The following is a 15,790-nucleotide window of genomic DNA, read 5'->3' as shown; positions in this document are numbered from 1 at the left end:
TCCAATGGCTATTGAGCTTATATTGATTTGTTAAATAAATGTAGAATTTTTAAATTCCTTCCACAAATAATCAGAGAAGTGGGACTATCTTGCAGAACTGGCAAACTTTAGCAAGTCACTTAAATGCTTTGAGCTTTGACTTGAATTTGAACACTTTTAACATCTAATATTTGCCTTTGTTAGAAGGGTGTTGTTTGGGATTGAATAAATACAATTATTGTCAACTATAAATTTCTATAGAAATGCAAAAGAGTGCTATTGTAAATGTTACCAAAATGAAAATTAGAATTTTACAGTCTCTATGAATAGGGTAACTCTAATAGAGCTTCAAATACGAAATATATAAAAACCATTTAAATTACTTATCACATGTTCATAGGAAGTCAAATACATAGATTCTGAGGTTTTCAGATTTACTTAGAACATAAAAGCATTATTTATTAGCATGTAGATTAAAATGATTATTGTACATACCTGGTTTCTAGAACTAGATTATTCTTTGCTTAATTAAACATTCTGCTTCATAATAACCCAGTTTCCTTTTAAATGTTACATAGGTAATTAGACAGGCAGAAGATTAGAAAGGCAGAACATAACCCACCAATTAGGTACACATATATAATAAAGCAGGCGTTTTGCATATATATACCCTAAGTGTATGAGAATTTACACACAAAAAAGGGAAATCCAAATATGTTTGAAGTGTCTTGCCTAAGGATAAATCATCGCTTTTAGCGTAAAAATTGGTGCCAGAAACAGTCTCTTTTTATCGATGTGGCAAATGTTATCTGGGCTACTTCTTAGCAAATAATTTGCTAAAGAGGATTTTTAGAAAGTTTCTATTAGTGGGAAAATCTGATTTATACTTTTTATAGATTTCTAACACATTATATCTGATTACTAGAGCTATCAATGAGACTAAAACTTCAGGCATACGTTTTTAGTAGGTTTTTATTTCAATTTGACCAGACTCTTCTACCACCTCAACTGCAGTAGGCACCCATTATGGCTCATGATTGTTGACCCTGAAAAAATGCGGTATGGGAGAGGATGACCCGTTCATAATGTAATGGAAATTACTTTTCTCATTTGGCACATACTTTAGGAGAAAAGGAAAAAAAATGGGGGAGAGGGAGTGTTTGAAGTATATAGTCATCTGTTAAAGGTCAAATTTCCAGAGACATCTTTACTACAAATCTGGGGAAAGAAATTATTCAAAATCCTTTTCTGCATTTTGCAATGGCACAGGTGATATTCCTTCTGTGTTGCTCAGGATTTTTTCCTTTAGGAGTGTTCCCACGTAAGCACGTGAAAGTACAATTTATTGTTGTATTTTCAGTTCCTTTTCCTGATCAGAATAACAATAGTTTGGCATCTTCAGCTTCTTTGTGACAAATTCTGATTTTCTACTACATAATTAAATAACGTACACAGGACACATTTTGTTTTCTCCTGAAGATAACTAGTTGAGCTGAAATTCGTTTACACAAGCGTTATAATTTAAGTTCTAATAACATCTTTGAGTTAAAGGATGAATGAAATTGAAAAGGTCAAAACCGATTTGACTTCCTTTAAATGTCTGATAGCTTGTTTTCTTGAATTTATTCTATTTGAAATGCCAAGACATTTGCCCTTTTCATGTAGATTGTAGGGCTGTTCATTAATATTTTTTTCTGACATCCATTCATTCCAAAGCAGTACAGTTATGCATTTATAAAAGTCAATTAAGAGATAGTTCCTACCTTCAAATAGCACACAGTCTGATGAATGGAAACCACTACTTAAAAACATGTAGTAGCCACCATTTTTAGTGCCTTTTCATTCATTCAAGCACATTTATAACTCACTTTTATTATATACTAGGCATTGTTCTAGGATCTTGGCACACATCAGTACATAAAACCTCTAAAACTCCCTGCCCACTACCCAAAGTGAAATGTACACAATGCAATATACAGGTTATATATTATAAGGTTTTACACTTAAAATCTATATAATTTTATTAATCAATGTCACCCAATAAAATTAATAACATTGGGGGGGGGGAAACTTCCCCGCATGGGGAACTTTCATGCTAATGAGAAATAATTCAATGTTTTAGATTTTAATCAATATGATTAAATATTTTCTTCCCATGGGAATTTACCATGGCATAGGTGGGTGGTGATGTAGGTTGAGGAAACATGGTCTCCTATCTACAATAAGGACAATATTTTGTATTATTAATATTGACTTCCATATATTAAGACCTCCATATAATCATAGTATGCTTTTAATACTGTTTTTGCTACAAATTATATACATGCTAATATTTTGCTTATGTAAGTAAAATATAATACTATTTCCTACTGTATAAACCAAATTATTTTTCACCACTTTCATCATAAAGCTTTTCCCTGTTTCTGACAGAAGCTATTCACTCTATCCTTAAAAACACGTAAACCTTAAAAAAAAACTCTCTGTAAGATGCCCATTTTGTTTGTAATTACGTACTTCCTTATACCATTACTATATTTCAAGCTACTTATAGGTAGAAACTATGTAGTAGTCCTGATTCCATTAACTCTGGACTTAACACAGTTCATGGCTCATACCAAATAAATATTTACTGTATTAAGTATAAGTATAATCAATCTAATTTAAAAGTTGGAATAAAGCACACACACACATGCACACACAATATTCTTCATTCGTTGTCTCTAATCCCCAATTTGAATTTCACTGTTATTTGGAATGCTGTGTGTCTGTATCCACATAAATATCTAAATATTCCTCAAAACTTCCCAATACATTAGACACAAAACTATAGTTTCTGATTTCTATCACTGAACTATTTTTCCAAAAAGAAAGAAAGAAAGTCAAATTAAACTGTTTATTGTATTGATATAAATATGTTTTTAACATCATTCCTACAATTTGTTTTAAAAATATACATTTCTAAAGTCATCTATATTTATGAATATAGACACCAACATTATTGTATGGGAGAATACAATTCTCATGTATTTAATTATTCTTTATAACTTTATCATTCATTTGCTTTCCAAGATATTTAAACTTCTATGGTTTTTAATATTCAGGTTTGTCATTAATACACAGATAATACCAGTTATAGTATGTGAAGCAAAATTAGAAAAAGCATCAAGCTAATTATTTTTCTCTTTTCAATCTAGATACATTTCATAATCCCACTAGACATAAGCAGCCCTAAGTTTACATTTTCTGAACAATGGCTTTGTTAATCCCGGATAATATTCCTCAGCTAATGGATATTATTTCCCTGAGGAGTTCAGTTGACAGGCTCTGTCTGTTTAGTTTGACTTTGCTGATAGTAATAAGAATTAATTCTCCTAGCTGTGGTGAATATATAAGTATTGTAATGGCATACATCTAATTGCTCCTTGCTGGCTAAATGTTTTATTGTTATTTTAAACAGGAGTCTCACATACATAAAAAGAAAACTTTAGGATTTATTGGCATAAGAAATCTGTTTCAAAAATGCAAATCCTTATTCCTTCTGTTTCAGAGAAAAAATTGGGGAATAATAAAGTGTTTGCTCTATTCGTGTGCAAACCCTGTGAATGTAATATTACATTTGTTTGTTTTTTCTGTCCCCCAAAATTGGTTTTAAATGCTCCCCCTAGTTAGTTGACAGCTCTAGAAACTCTTAGTGTTCAATGCCTTCTTAATTTAAGCCAAAGATATTTATTCCATTGGTTTATAGAAGTATTTTTACAACATCATTTATTGCGTGCATTTTAGAATTCACATAAAATAGGTGTAAAAAGTCATCTTAAATGAAAATTATCTATAAAAACATGTAAAGGCAGGGCACTCAGGTACAATTTTAGGCTATTGATCTTTTTTGATCTTCCTGTTTCTATTCACATGAGCTTCCCTGAGGAAAATTTAATTGATTCCCTTTGGTTTCATCTTCCTTTTCTATTGGATTTATTTTTTCTTGTCTGTGAGACAGTCAGTAGATAGAAGTGATGGATGTGAATGTGCAGTTTTCAGAGAAAACTGGAGCCATGTGGCTCAGAGAAGGGTCCATGTGTTATTCATCCTTTGTATTCCTAACATCTAACACAGTGCTTGACGCGTAGTGTAGTTCAATAAATATTTGTTGAACTGAACAAGCTCTACAAGGAGGTCGTAGGCAAGATCTCCTGAAACATGCTATTGTACTTGAAGAGAGAGGCACATGAGGAATATTAGAGTCATGAGTGAGAAACTTGGAAAGTGAGCTTCTAGTCTGGAAAGTGCTTCTGGCTCACGTCTCTTGATGTACTACTACATCACTTAATTTCATTGCAAAACAGCAAAGCCAAAGTTTTTATTATATTGCTCCTCGCTCCTACCATACAAGCAAAATAATGTTTCCAAATCAGGAGAGAGAATTCTTTGGATCAGACACCTTTATTTTGGCACTGAATCCTCTCAAATAGATATACTGAGTTTTTAAAATTATAAACATTATATTCAGATGCAGACTAATGAAAAGTGCTAATTATGTAATGTTAAGTAAAAGCAATCAGGATAATATAGTATGATCACATCTATAGTTTGCAAATACCTCAATTTGAAAATCTTTTCATACACATGTTAAAATACTGGAATCTGATTCCTGATAGTAGAACCTGCCATACTGGACCTACCAAAAATTCATGTACATGAGGGGCTAAGTCACTTGAAATGTCAATTACTCTATCCTGAAGAAACTGTGCCTCAATCCAAAATTCTATACAGGAGCATTTTTGAAATCTTCTAATGAGACCTTGGGAACACATGCTAACGTTTAGAAGAGTGTGGCAGCAGCGGTGACGACCAGGACATTACATCTCCATCTAGAGGTACTATTGTGCGAGTGAATTATTCCCTGGAGAGGTGTATTTAGAGGACATCTCAGCAGCATCTCAGCTCTATCAGTGCCTGGGGCAGGTTTCAGATGCCATGCAAATGAAAAATACCATGGCATGGCAGCCTCAGAAGGTATCAAAACTATGATCCAATAGTAATAAGGAAGAAAATATTAATAGACACCAAATGGAAGCAAGACTATTTCATAAATACACTTGAGGCATTTCCTGGAGGAAAAAACAAAAAGAAAACCAAGATGGAAAGTGATTGGAGAACACTTGAGGTCCTAAAATGAGTAGGCAAGGGTGATCCAGAGAAAGGCATTTAGATATGTTATTTTCACATTAGCATGATAAGAGGAAACATAAGTTATATGTTTTTATTATTTTATTTTTTATTGAATTTATTGGGGTGACATCGGTTCAGAAAACCATATAGGTTTTAAGTGTACAACTCAATAGAACACCATCTTCAGACTGCATCTTGTGCCCTTTTTTATCTTTTCTATGTTGAATATGTACACAAACTCTGTGTTACAATTGCCTATAGTCTTCAGTACAATAACTAGCTGTACAGGTTTGTTGCCCAGGAACAATGGGCTATACCATCTAAGCTAGTAGAAGTGCACTCTATGATGTTTACAGAAGATGAAGTTGCCTAATGATTAATTTCTCAGAACATATCCCCATTTTGCATGTGACTGTATACCTTGGGCTCCAGTAAAAACATAATTTCCTTCTTTGAACTTTTGCTCCTTTTAATATTAGTGGTAACCCTGTTTGGGTCCATGAAAGTGGATATAGTTTTTAATAATTATATTGTCGCTTCTCACTCCTTTTTACATTTTTAAATGTAAAGTTTTAAATAATTTGACTTGTTTTAAAACCCCTGAAGTTAAGCAACTGACTCTTTCTAGTAAGACAAAGGAAGTAATGCTTGTCTGGTGAAAGTAAGGATGCAGGAGATTTAATATGAGTGCTCGAACCTGGATATCAAATGATTCAGAATATTTTCAGACATTTACATTGTGTGTACATTTATATTGAGGGTTGGAATTGCGTGTGCACATGGGGAGAAGGATGGGGATTTAAGGAAGTAAGTATTGAAGAGGTTATGTTTTATGCCCCAAACATTTCACCATCAATAATATGTTTATATCAGAAATTGAAAGGCCTCATCTGCCATTCCTGCCAAAGTTGAAGGAAAACTCACTTAGCAGAAGAAAATAGGCAAATCTAACATAGTCACTAAGAAGTAACTATACATTTTTGAATACTTGAGTAGAATTCCAACACAATAAAGTCAACTGTGTGCAAGAGACTGTTTCGGTCTCAGTTTTATTGTCCTTTATTCTTGCCTCTTTTGGAGAACCAAACCCCCCTTTTCTCCCCTCGAGGCCATTGTGTGAGACTTTGATGATAATTTAATAAGAGTTTTCCAATAGCAACTCTGTTTTAGTCAGACAGAGTTCTAATCTCTGGAGATATAGCAGAAAACAAAACAAAACCCACTCTTGTGATGCTTTGCATTCTAGTGAACATAGGTGAAAAATAGCAAACAAATAATTAAATTAGATGATGACAAGTGTTGGAAAGACAACAAAGCAGGATAAGGGAGAGAATGCCTATTTTAGGTGATATGTTATATCAAGATCTCTCCGATAGGTGACTTTTGTTCAGAGAAGTGAAAGAAGTGATAGCCAAATACCTAGGTAAGAAGTCTAGGCAAAGAGAACAAATGCCTTGAGGTAGGCAATCCTGAAACAGAAGAAGGCCATTAAGGGTGTAGTGAAAAGAGCAAGTGAAAGTAATGGATCAGGTGAGACTAGATTGTGGTGTGGATTAAAATGGTAGAAATGGAGAGATGCCTAGTGCTTGAATATTGTGTAGATACAGATTCTAGTTGAAGATTCATACTGGCCACTCCATTATTGGTGGTTGGACAATGAGGAAGTAGAAAATAAGACTAAGGACAAGTATTCATTGAGAGAGGAAGAGAAAAAAAAAGCTGACATATTTAATACTGAATAAAGAGAACACATAGAGGCAGTGGTTAAATGTATTTAATTTCAATTAAAGTTAGCAGAAATACAAAAAAAGATGTTTTGATAATAATAAAGTAGAGATGATAAAAAATACCACCTTATTTTCAGATCTTTAAAATCTTAAGCATTTTTCTGCTTAATGGATTTTACATACAGCGGTAGTATCTTAGCATTTTTTTTTTCTGAATGCAACTCCAATTATGATATCTTAAATTTTCTCAATTGAATTTTCTTCAGAGTGTTGTTGCTATGAAAGCACTGAACTACAGAGCAATTAAAAATATATAGCAACCAAAATAAAAGTTGAGTCTATCAAGACTGAAATAGTAAAAACAAACGACCCCAAAAAAACATTGGATTTGACAACATACAGGCAATCGGTGGCTTCGAAAGGAATATATTCATGCTGTAAGAAGAACAAAGCATATTTAGAGGAAGTTTAAAAACAGTGGGGAAAGACGAAGTTAAATAATGAATATATTCCACTCTTTGCATGTGTGTTATGTGTGTGTATGCATGTGTGTGTATGCATGTGTGTGTGTGTGTGTGTGTGTGTGTGTGTGTGTTTCTGTAAATGGGAGCAGGGAAATAGAGCACTAGTTGGAGTGAATTGTGAAGTCAAAAGAGGTTCTTTGTTGAAGGGGGAGACATTACATAATATCTATGTTTTGATTGTGAGCATTGCAGAAGAGAGGAAAAGGAATCACCAAAGAGAGAGGGAAACCAGTGGCAAAATATATGCCCAAGACTATGTGTAAGGGGATAAAACCCAGAACATTAAGCAGAAGAGTTGATCTTAGACACATGATCACTTCACTTTAACAGGAAGAAGACAAGTATGTAGTTGAGCATGTAGGTAGCTTGGTAGATTGGACGATTTGAGTAGAGGTGGGGGGCAGTAATCTAAAAATTCTCATCTGTTTTATATTTTCAGTGAAATAAGAAACAATAAAATAAAGTGAGACTGAGAAGGTAAGAAATGTAAGAAGCTTAAGGAGATAAAGATATAACTTTAACCAGAATTGAGTTATTTCCAGATATTAGGAAAGAAGGGAAATGAGTAAAGGAGTTTCTCACCAGTAAATTCAAATTCCCAGGAATCCCTCTTCATAAACTGTATTTCACCCAAATACATTTTTTCTTACTTTTCAAATATATTTCATAACTGAGGTCTTTGAAATTTTTATTTTTATATTAGAACTTTTTTCAGTCTTTTTAAAATTTAGCTTTATTGTTGAAAATATTACAGATGCCCCTCCCCCCATTGACACCCTCCACCCCATACCTGCCACCTCCCCAGGCTTTCACTTCACTATTGTCTATGTCCATGAGCTATGCATATATGCGTATAAATTCTTTGGTTAATTTCTTCCCTTCTTCCTCTTCCCCCTGAAAAATGTCTGTTGTATGCTTCAATGTCTTTGGATCTATTTTGTTTGTAGAACTATATAACTTTTAATAATTTTTTTAAATTTAATTTAAACTCCAGGAAGCCTTTTTTGTACACACCTTAAACTTGCTACTATCATAGTACTTATTACATTGCATATAATCCTTTCCTTTCTGCCAACAGACTGTGTATTCCTCACATAATGCTGATATATCTACAATAGCTGTGGGTAAACTATTGCATATTATAAAATGACACAGATCCATTGTTATATGCTGGTGATTATGTTTTGTTTTATTTTCTCCCTCCAACTAAAGTTTAATTCAATGAATATTTAATTCAGTGAATGACAACACATTTGCATAGTAAATTTGTACTTAAAATTGTATGTTGTATTTTGAATTAGAAATAATTACAAGTACTTTTATTTAATTTTCCTGTTAACATCTGCACAACGGATAGTGCAAGTTCAAAAATACAAGTCTCCACTGTCTTATGTATAGATTTTAGGAAAAAAACAAAACAAAATGAAACAAAATCTAGAAGGTGACAAAGGAATAATAATGATAATAAAATTCCCAAATCTTAAAAGTTTATTTTGAATTTAATTATTTCTGAAGAGATTAAAATTAAGCACAATTCATCTTGCAGAGGTTTTTTTTATGGTGTTTCATAATTAACTCAGATATGCTATTCAAACTTTGACTTCCATACAAATAGAAAGGTATAATTTAGATGGATAGAAACAGGCTTTGCAATAAAACAATGTGACAATAGAGACTTTTTTATCTTATTCCATTCAATGACAGGAAAATGGAAAATTCTGTCACTTTTGATGGAGAACAGAATATAATGAAATTTAGTCTTACTTGAGTCCTTTGTTTCAATTTAATTTTCAGTTAACCAAGGCTCATTGTTTAGTTTAAAAGCTAATAAATTTGGTTTTCTTATCTGCACAAAGGGATGCATTTAAAGTACCACACCTGATTTTTAAATATACTTTTGGTTTTATATGACCTACAATATAGGTTTTATTAAATTACAACTGATTCTCTTTTACAGAGGAGACATGTATTTCTGATCTCCTTTTTCCTGTCTCAAGGAGATTTTTATTTGTTTTGTCTTGTTTTGTACTGTGGATTATGCCTGTGTGCTGTGTACTAGAACACTTTCTTTGAGAATTCCTATTTCTAACATGTATGATTAATAAAAAATGTATATACAACAACATTTTTTGAACTATGTTTATTATGGATACTATTCCTAGGTGTATGAGTGTATGTATGTATATACTATTTAGCATGATGAATTATGCAAATATCTCAGTTTTTATTGAAGGATCTTGCATTTTTTCATTAGAATCAGATCATTGGGTCCAAATGAAAAAAAATTTACATTTATCATTCAGCAAATATTCACTGTGCATTTACTGTGTTTCAAGAATTACTCTAAAGGAAATAAAGCAATAAATAAGACAGACAAGATTTCTACCTTGATAAAACTTTCAAGAGTTGGTCGAGATAGACTATACATAAAAATCAGAGCCCTGGTCGGTTTGGCTCAGTGGATAGAGCATCGGCCTGCAAACTGAAGGGTCCCAGGTTCGATTCCGGTCAAGGGCATGTACCTTGGTTGCGGGCACATCCCCAGTAGGGGGTGTGCAGGAGGCAGCTGGTGGATGTTTCTAACTCTCTGTCCCTCTCTCTTCCTCTCTGTAAAATATCAATAAAATACATTTTTTTAAAAAATCAGAGAGTGATGGCTCGCCTCCTGGGTTTTGGCGGGACCAGCGACAGCAGCGGGAGGGGTCGCGGGCCACCGCGGGCGGGGACATCTCCCTGCACAACTTCAGCGCGAGGCTGTGGGAGCAGCTGGTGCACTTCCACGTCATGCGGCTGACAGACTCGCTCTTCCTGTGGGTGGGGTCACGCCGCACCTGCACAACCTGGCCGTGGCCATGTGCAGCCGCTACGACTCCATCCCTGTGTCCACCTCTCTCCTCGGAGACACTTCGGACACGACCTCCACTCCTGCCCAGCAGCGCTTATCCAGGAAGACCAACAAGCAGGTGTTTGTCAGCTATAACCTACAAAATACAGACAATAACTTCGCATTACTTGTAGAAAACAGGATCAAGGGAGAAATGGAGGCTTTTCCGGAAAAGTTCTAGCTGAGGCAGAAGTGAGGATTTCTAACTTATGTACAATATACATTTAAATACATGAGTTGAATTCCACTGTTAAAAAAAAAAATCAGAGAGTGACAGATATTTTGAAGAAAATAAAACAGAATAATGTGATCTGAATTGATTAGCGTTGGTGACCTAAATGAGGGCTGCTGGGGAAGGTCTCTCTGTTGATTTGACCTGTTGAGAGAATGACAAACATTGTCCAGAGGAAAAGGTTCTATGCAGAGGACAAAAAAGGAGCAAAGACACAGAAACAAGAGTAAGTTTAGAGTTACAGAAACAGATAAATTCAGTATATCTGGATTATAGCAAGCTATTTTAATAGTGGTCAGAAGTGAGATCAAAGAGGTGGTACCAAGAAAAATGTTGAAGAGCCTAGAGCCCATAGAAAAGGGGGTACTCCATGGAATACAATGGAAACTCAAAGAAGTGTGCAACATAACCTTAATTTGTTTTTACAAAGATCACGCAGACCCTCAGGTGGAGAGTGGATTACATGGGCAGCTAATGGAAGCAGGAAGGCCACTTCCAATACTCTGATAGAGGGAGATGGGGACTTGAATGTACCCAGAATCATAGAGATAAAATTAAAACTTGATCTAACATTTGTCTTTCTCTATCTCCACATAACTTTGTTTTTCTCATTTTCAAACTGCATAAATGGGTCTTGTTTACTTTTAACTTTGATTTGAATGTGCAAAAGCCCTTTTGGGGCAGGTATCATACAATCCTCCAACATGGATATGGAATATACTAGAGGCCCAGTGCACAAAATTTGTGCATGGGGGGGGTCCCCTTCAGCCCAGCCTGCACCCTCTTCAATCCAGGACCCCTTGGAGGATGCCCAAATGCCGGAAGTCGGACATCCCTCTCACAATTCAGGACCACTGTCTCCTAACTGCTCACATGCCTGCCTGCCTGATCACCCCTAACTGCCTCTGCCTGCTGATCGCCCCTAACTGCTCCCCCTGCTGGCCTGTTCTCCCCTAACTGCCCCCACCCTGCCTGGCCACCCCTTACTGCCCCCCAGCCAGCCTGGTCACCCCACACAGCCTGCTGCTCAGTCATTTGGTCATCCCTCACTAACCCCCTGCCGGCCTTGTCACCCCACTCAGCCTGTTTGGCTGTCCGTTTGGTTGTTTCGGATGTGATGGCCCCGGCTCTTTATATATATAGATGATATTGGCACATATAACTTGAGTTAATAATGCCTAGTGTCTCAATGTATTTTGTACTTTCAAATTGATTCCGTAGGTGTTTTTTTAAAATTAATTTGTACTAGAGAACCATTAACCATAAACTATTCTGATGGTTGTCCTTTAAAGTTTGTTCTGTAAGTAATGGCATAGCTACTACTTATAACAGTGAAAGAACACAGTGTGGTATCTATCACCCACTATTTCTTTTCACTGTGAGGTTAGAACTATTTTATTAATCGCCAAAGAGGTATTTATTTACTTGACTTACCATATGGTACCACTATGACTTTACAACTGTGCAGTCATTTTGCCCCATATGTGCGAATCGATCAATAAACTGCAGTGGTCCCCAGGCAGGGGAGGAGGAGTGGGGGTGGGAAGCTTGAATAGGACTAGTAACAGTGGTTCTTGGGAATAAGCTATTAGGTTTCAAACACACTTTTAGAAAGAACTGACAAGTGCATGTTTCTGTCCCCAATTGATCAGTTAATTTAGATCACTTATGCCAAAAAGCAGAAAGGCAAGTTATCAGGAAATCTCAACTAAATTAAAAAGATATCCTCCAGCCACAAACTCTCTCATCCTTCAGCACACAAAGCTAATGTTCCAGGAGTTTAGCTATTGAGCTGGTAAAGGAGATGTCACACCCTGAAGTCCTTGGGGAACCATGTAAAACTGAATCAACAGAACACACTGTCTCATTCTTATTTTTAAAGGCACAGTCCATGAAAGGAATTTTTACTGCAACTTATAAAACAGTAATCTCACTAATAAGCAATGAGTGTCTTTCTTTACCTTTCTTTTTAATAACTATTTAAAATTTTATGTAAGTACCTGTAATATAAATTAATATTAAATATCAATTAGGTTGTGAAAGTAAAAATCATATTCAAGTGTCTTCTATGTCCATTTGTTTACCTTGGGTTCTGGCATAATAATGTAACAGTTATTTATTTTTATACTATCAGAGCATGGTTGTATTTCACTGATTCTATTTTATTCAAACACATATAACCTCTGTAACCAAAAAATGTAATAATAAAATAAGTACTTTATAATTAAATTAGGATGTTAGGGTTTGTTTGTTTTTTCATTGATAGTGTGTTGAAGTGCTATTTAGTTAGAGGAAAATCTATACTTGCTTTAAAAAGGAGAGTTTAGCCCTAGCTGGTTTGGCTCAGATGATAGAGCATCGGCTTGCGGACTGAAGGGTCCTGGGTTCGATTCCAGTCAAGGGCATATGCCTGGGTTGCGGGCTGGATCCCCCAGTAGGAGCTATGCAGGAGGCAGTGGATCAATGATTCTCTCTCATCATTGATGTTTCTCTCTCTCTCCCTTCCTCTCTAAAATCAATTTAAAAAAATATTTTTAAAAAAGGATAGTTTAGTGGATATGCAAATTATTCTTTCTTTTATTTTCTCACCTACACTATCCATAAAGAAATAAGAATTCTGGGCCTACAAGCTTTGCATTTAGGAAGACAATTCGTCTCTTTCTTTGATAAAAATGGTGGGAGATAACATCAGATTTTTTTGCTAATTTTAAGATGGCCAAAGCTCTGGAAAGATACAGGACAATTATTAATTCCTAAATTTTGACATCACAGTTCAAAATTTCAGGGACTAAACATGGATCTGGGTATAGTTTCTGAAAGGATTCTACTTATTAACAAAGAAAATGGCTGATATCACATCAACTGGATTCACTTTTGAACAGGTACAAAAATAGGGTAAAGTTAAGTAGGAAGAGAAGAATCACTTGTCTGGGTTGACTCTTCTGTAGGTAGCATAAGATCAGCAAAAGAAACTAGTAGGAGGAATTGGAAAAACTTTGAAGAAGCAAGCAATTAAAGACAAGAAGAACACATTGAAAATGAAAAAAGAACTACAGGCCTTTTTCCCCCAAAAGACAGATGGAAGCAAAGAGGCACATTGCCCTCTGTTACTCCCAATCTTTGCCCATTCTGAGTTAGCTCTCTGTTCTCTATGTTCTAGTAGAACTATACTAGAACTTTGTTGGCATACTTATCACTTTGTGGCATAGTTGTTGGCTTACCCCGCTTTCCAATCAAATTAGGAACAGACTGAAAGCAACATGAAGTCTGCTATTTCTTTATCCCCAGTGCCCATTACAAGATCTGGAATATATTAATTGTTCCTCAACTATCTGTCAAATGAATGAGTTAGCTTTAACAGTACATTACCCCAACAAGAACAAAATAATGAAGTGAACATCTAAAACCAAAATGAGTATCACTCTAGAGTAAAATCTAAGGTAAAATGGAAATATACATAATTGATATAATTCCAATAAAAAGCAAAGACATTTGACACTATTTGGCCAATAGGTAAATTATGCTTTAAAGATAAGTGATAGTTGTGCATGAGGTATTTTGCAATATTGAAGATAGTTTATTAATGGTTCTAAGTAACTTTATTGATTCCTAGTGGGCTAGAACTCAAGAAATTCATAAAGACTGTGTCTGGGGTGTTCCTGAACCTGGACTAAAGCTGCGCTTCTGGGTGAATGTCAGACGGGCTAGAACTCAAGAAATTCATAAAGACTGTGTCTGGACTAAAGCTGCGCTTCTGGGTGAATGTCAGATGATGCCAGCCTCAGGAAAGAAAGCTGCCAACAAGGGAAATAAGAGGCTGACATCTCACATCACAGCTCTTTATAGTCAACTGATTTATTTCTCACAGTTCTGTTTAATACAGTTCTGCACATTGTTGTCAGGGAGTTGCTGAGCATTGCACCTGCAAGTCAGTTTATGCCCCAAAGTAAATCCAGACATTTGAAAGGGATTTATATCGAAGGTAAAGATTAATATCACAACTTGATTAGGATATATGTATTGAATAAAAACAGAGACACCTATATTGCACCTATTGTCTACTATACTTATCTTGAGTGTATTTATCTTTGTATAAAATTGTCGCTTCAAATAGAATATTCTGAAATTGATAGGATAAGGGGATCAATGGGCTAGGTAGATAATGTGGGGAGCACAAGGGTTTCAAGGCAAAGAAAAGTGAAAGTTGAGCCAAAGTTTTTAGGCTTTGTCTTTGAAAGAATCACAGTCATGACCTGTATAATTATTAAGAGGTAAGCTGGAAGGCAGAGGAGTGAAAGTATTTTGAACTGCTTTCTGAAGCACAGAAATGATATTCCAAAACTCTTACCCAAGAGGATGTGTTTGTTGTTGTTTATAGAATAATAAGATCTTTCTCACATTCATCTTTGGAGACGGTGAAATAGAGAGCTGAGAACTTGTGGGAATTGTGGAACTGTAAAGAAGAAAAGTCACCACATTTGTGCCCAGCGAGATTCCTTATTCTCATGCAGCTCTTTTTTGCTAATGCCTGGCCTCACTTTTTAATCTCTGTCCACAGGGAGATGGAAAATACAGGTCATTTTTTATTACAATAAGTTGAGCAATAAAGATTGATTTCCTTACGATTATTTAAATTAGTTAAACATGGGGTTGGGAAACATTTCATGTGTCTTAAAACTGATGCTAAACATATTAAGAATGTTGAAAGTCGCTGAAATTATTGCAATTTAGAAATAAATATAAGAATCATTTGACAAATAACTGTCAAAAGTTGTGATGTTCTTGGCCTGGTGATGTAGCTCAGTTGGTTAAGTATCATCCCATGCACCAAAAGATAGTACGTTTGATTCCCAGTAAGGGCACCTACCCAGGTTGTGGCCTCACTCCCTGGTCAGGGTGTGCAAGACACAGACACAACCCTTGCTTCTCTCTTTCTCTTCACTTTCTCTCTCCCTCTCCCTTCCTCTTTCTGTCTCTAAAACAATCAGTAATAATAATATATATACTAGAGGCCCAGTGCACAAAATTTGTGCAAGGGGTGGTTTCCCTCAGCCCGGCCTGTACCCTCTCCAATCTGGGACCCCTTGAGGGATGTCCGACTGCCCATTTAGGCCCAATCTCTCTGTGGAATCAGGCCTAAACGGGCAGTCGGACATCCCTCTCACAATCCAGGACTGCTGGCTCCCAACCGTTTTCCTTCCTGCCTGCCTGATCACCCCCTAACCATTCCCCTGCCAGCCTGATCACCCCCAATTGTCCTCCCCTCCTGCCCTGT

General features: G+C 35.7%; 2 protein-coding genes across 3 annotated transcripts in view; both read left to right on the top strand.

The window, feature by feature from the left end:
* The window catches only part of PSMG4 (proteasome (prosome, macropain) assembly chaperone 4), a 34,367-nt gene extending 23,837 nt beyond the window's left edge, over window positions 1-10,530 (top strand). Inside the window, 2 exon segments of the mRNA XM_005882987.2 lie at window positions 10,047-10,217; window positions 10,220-10,530. Of these exon segments, the coding sequence (XP_005883049.1) occupies window positions 10,047-10,217; window positions 10,220-10,464 (416 nt within the window). The 3' untranslated portion in view covers window positions 10,465-10,530.
* MGAT4C (MGAT4 family, member C) overlaps window positions 1-15,790 on the top strand; it is a 776,551-nt gene that overhangs the window by 534,018 nt on the left and 226,743 nt on the right. The window lies entirely within an intron of this gene.

Source organism: Myotis brandtii, unplaced genomic scaffold (genome assembly GCF_000412655.1).
Source record: "Myotis brandtii unplaced genomic scaffold, ASM41265v1 scaffold745, whole genome shotgun sequence".
Lineage (NCBI taxonomy): Eukaryota > Metazoa > Chordata > Mammalia > Chiroptera > Vespertilionidae > Myotis > Myotis brandtii.
Note: the sequence above shows the minus strand (reverse complement) of the source record. Positions and strands in the feature narration are given on the sequence as shown.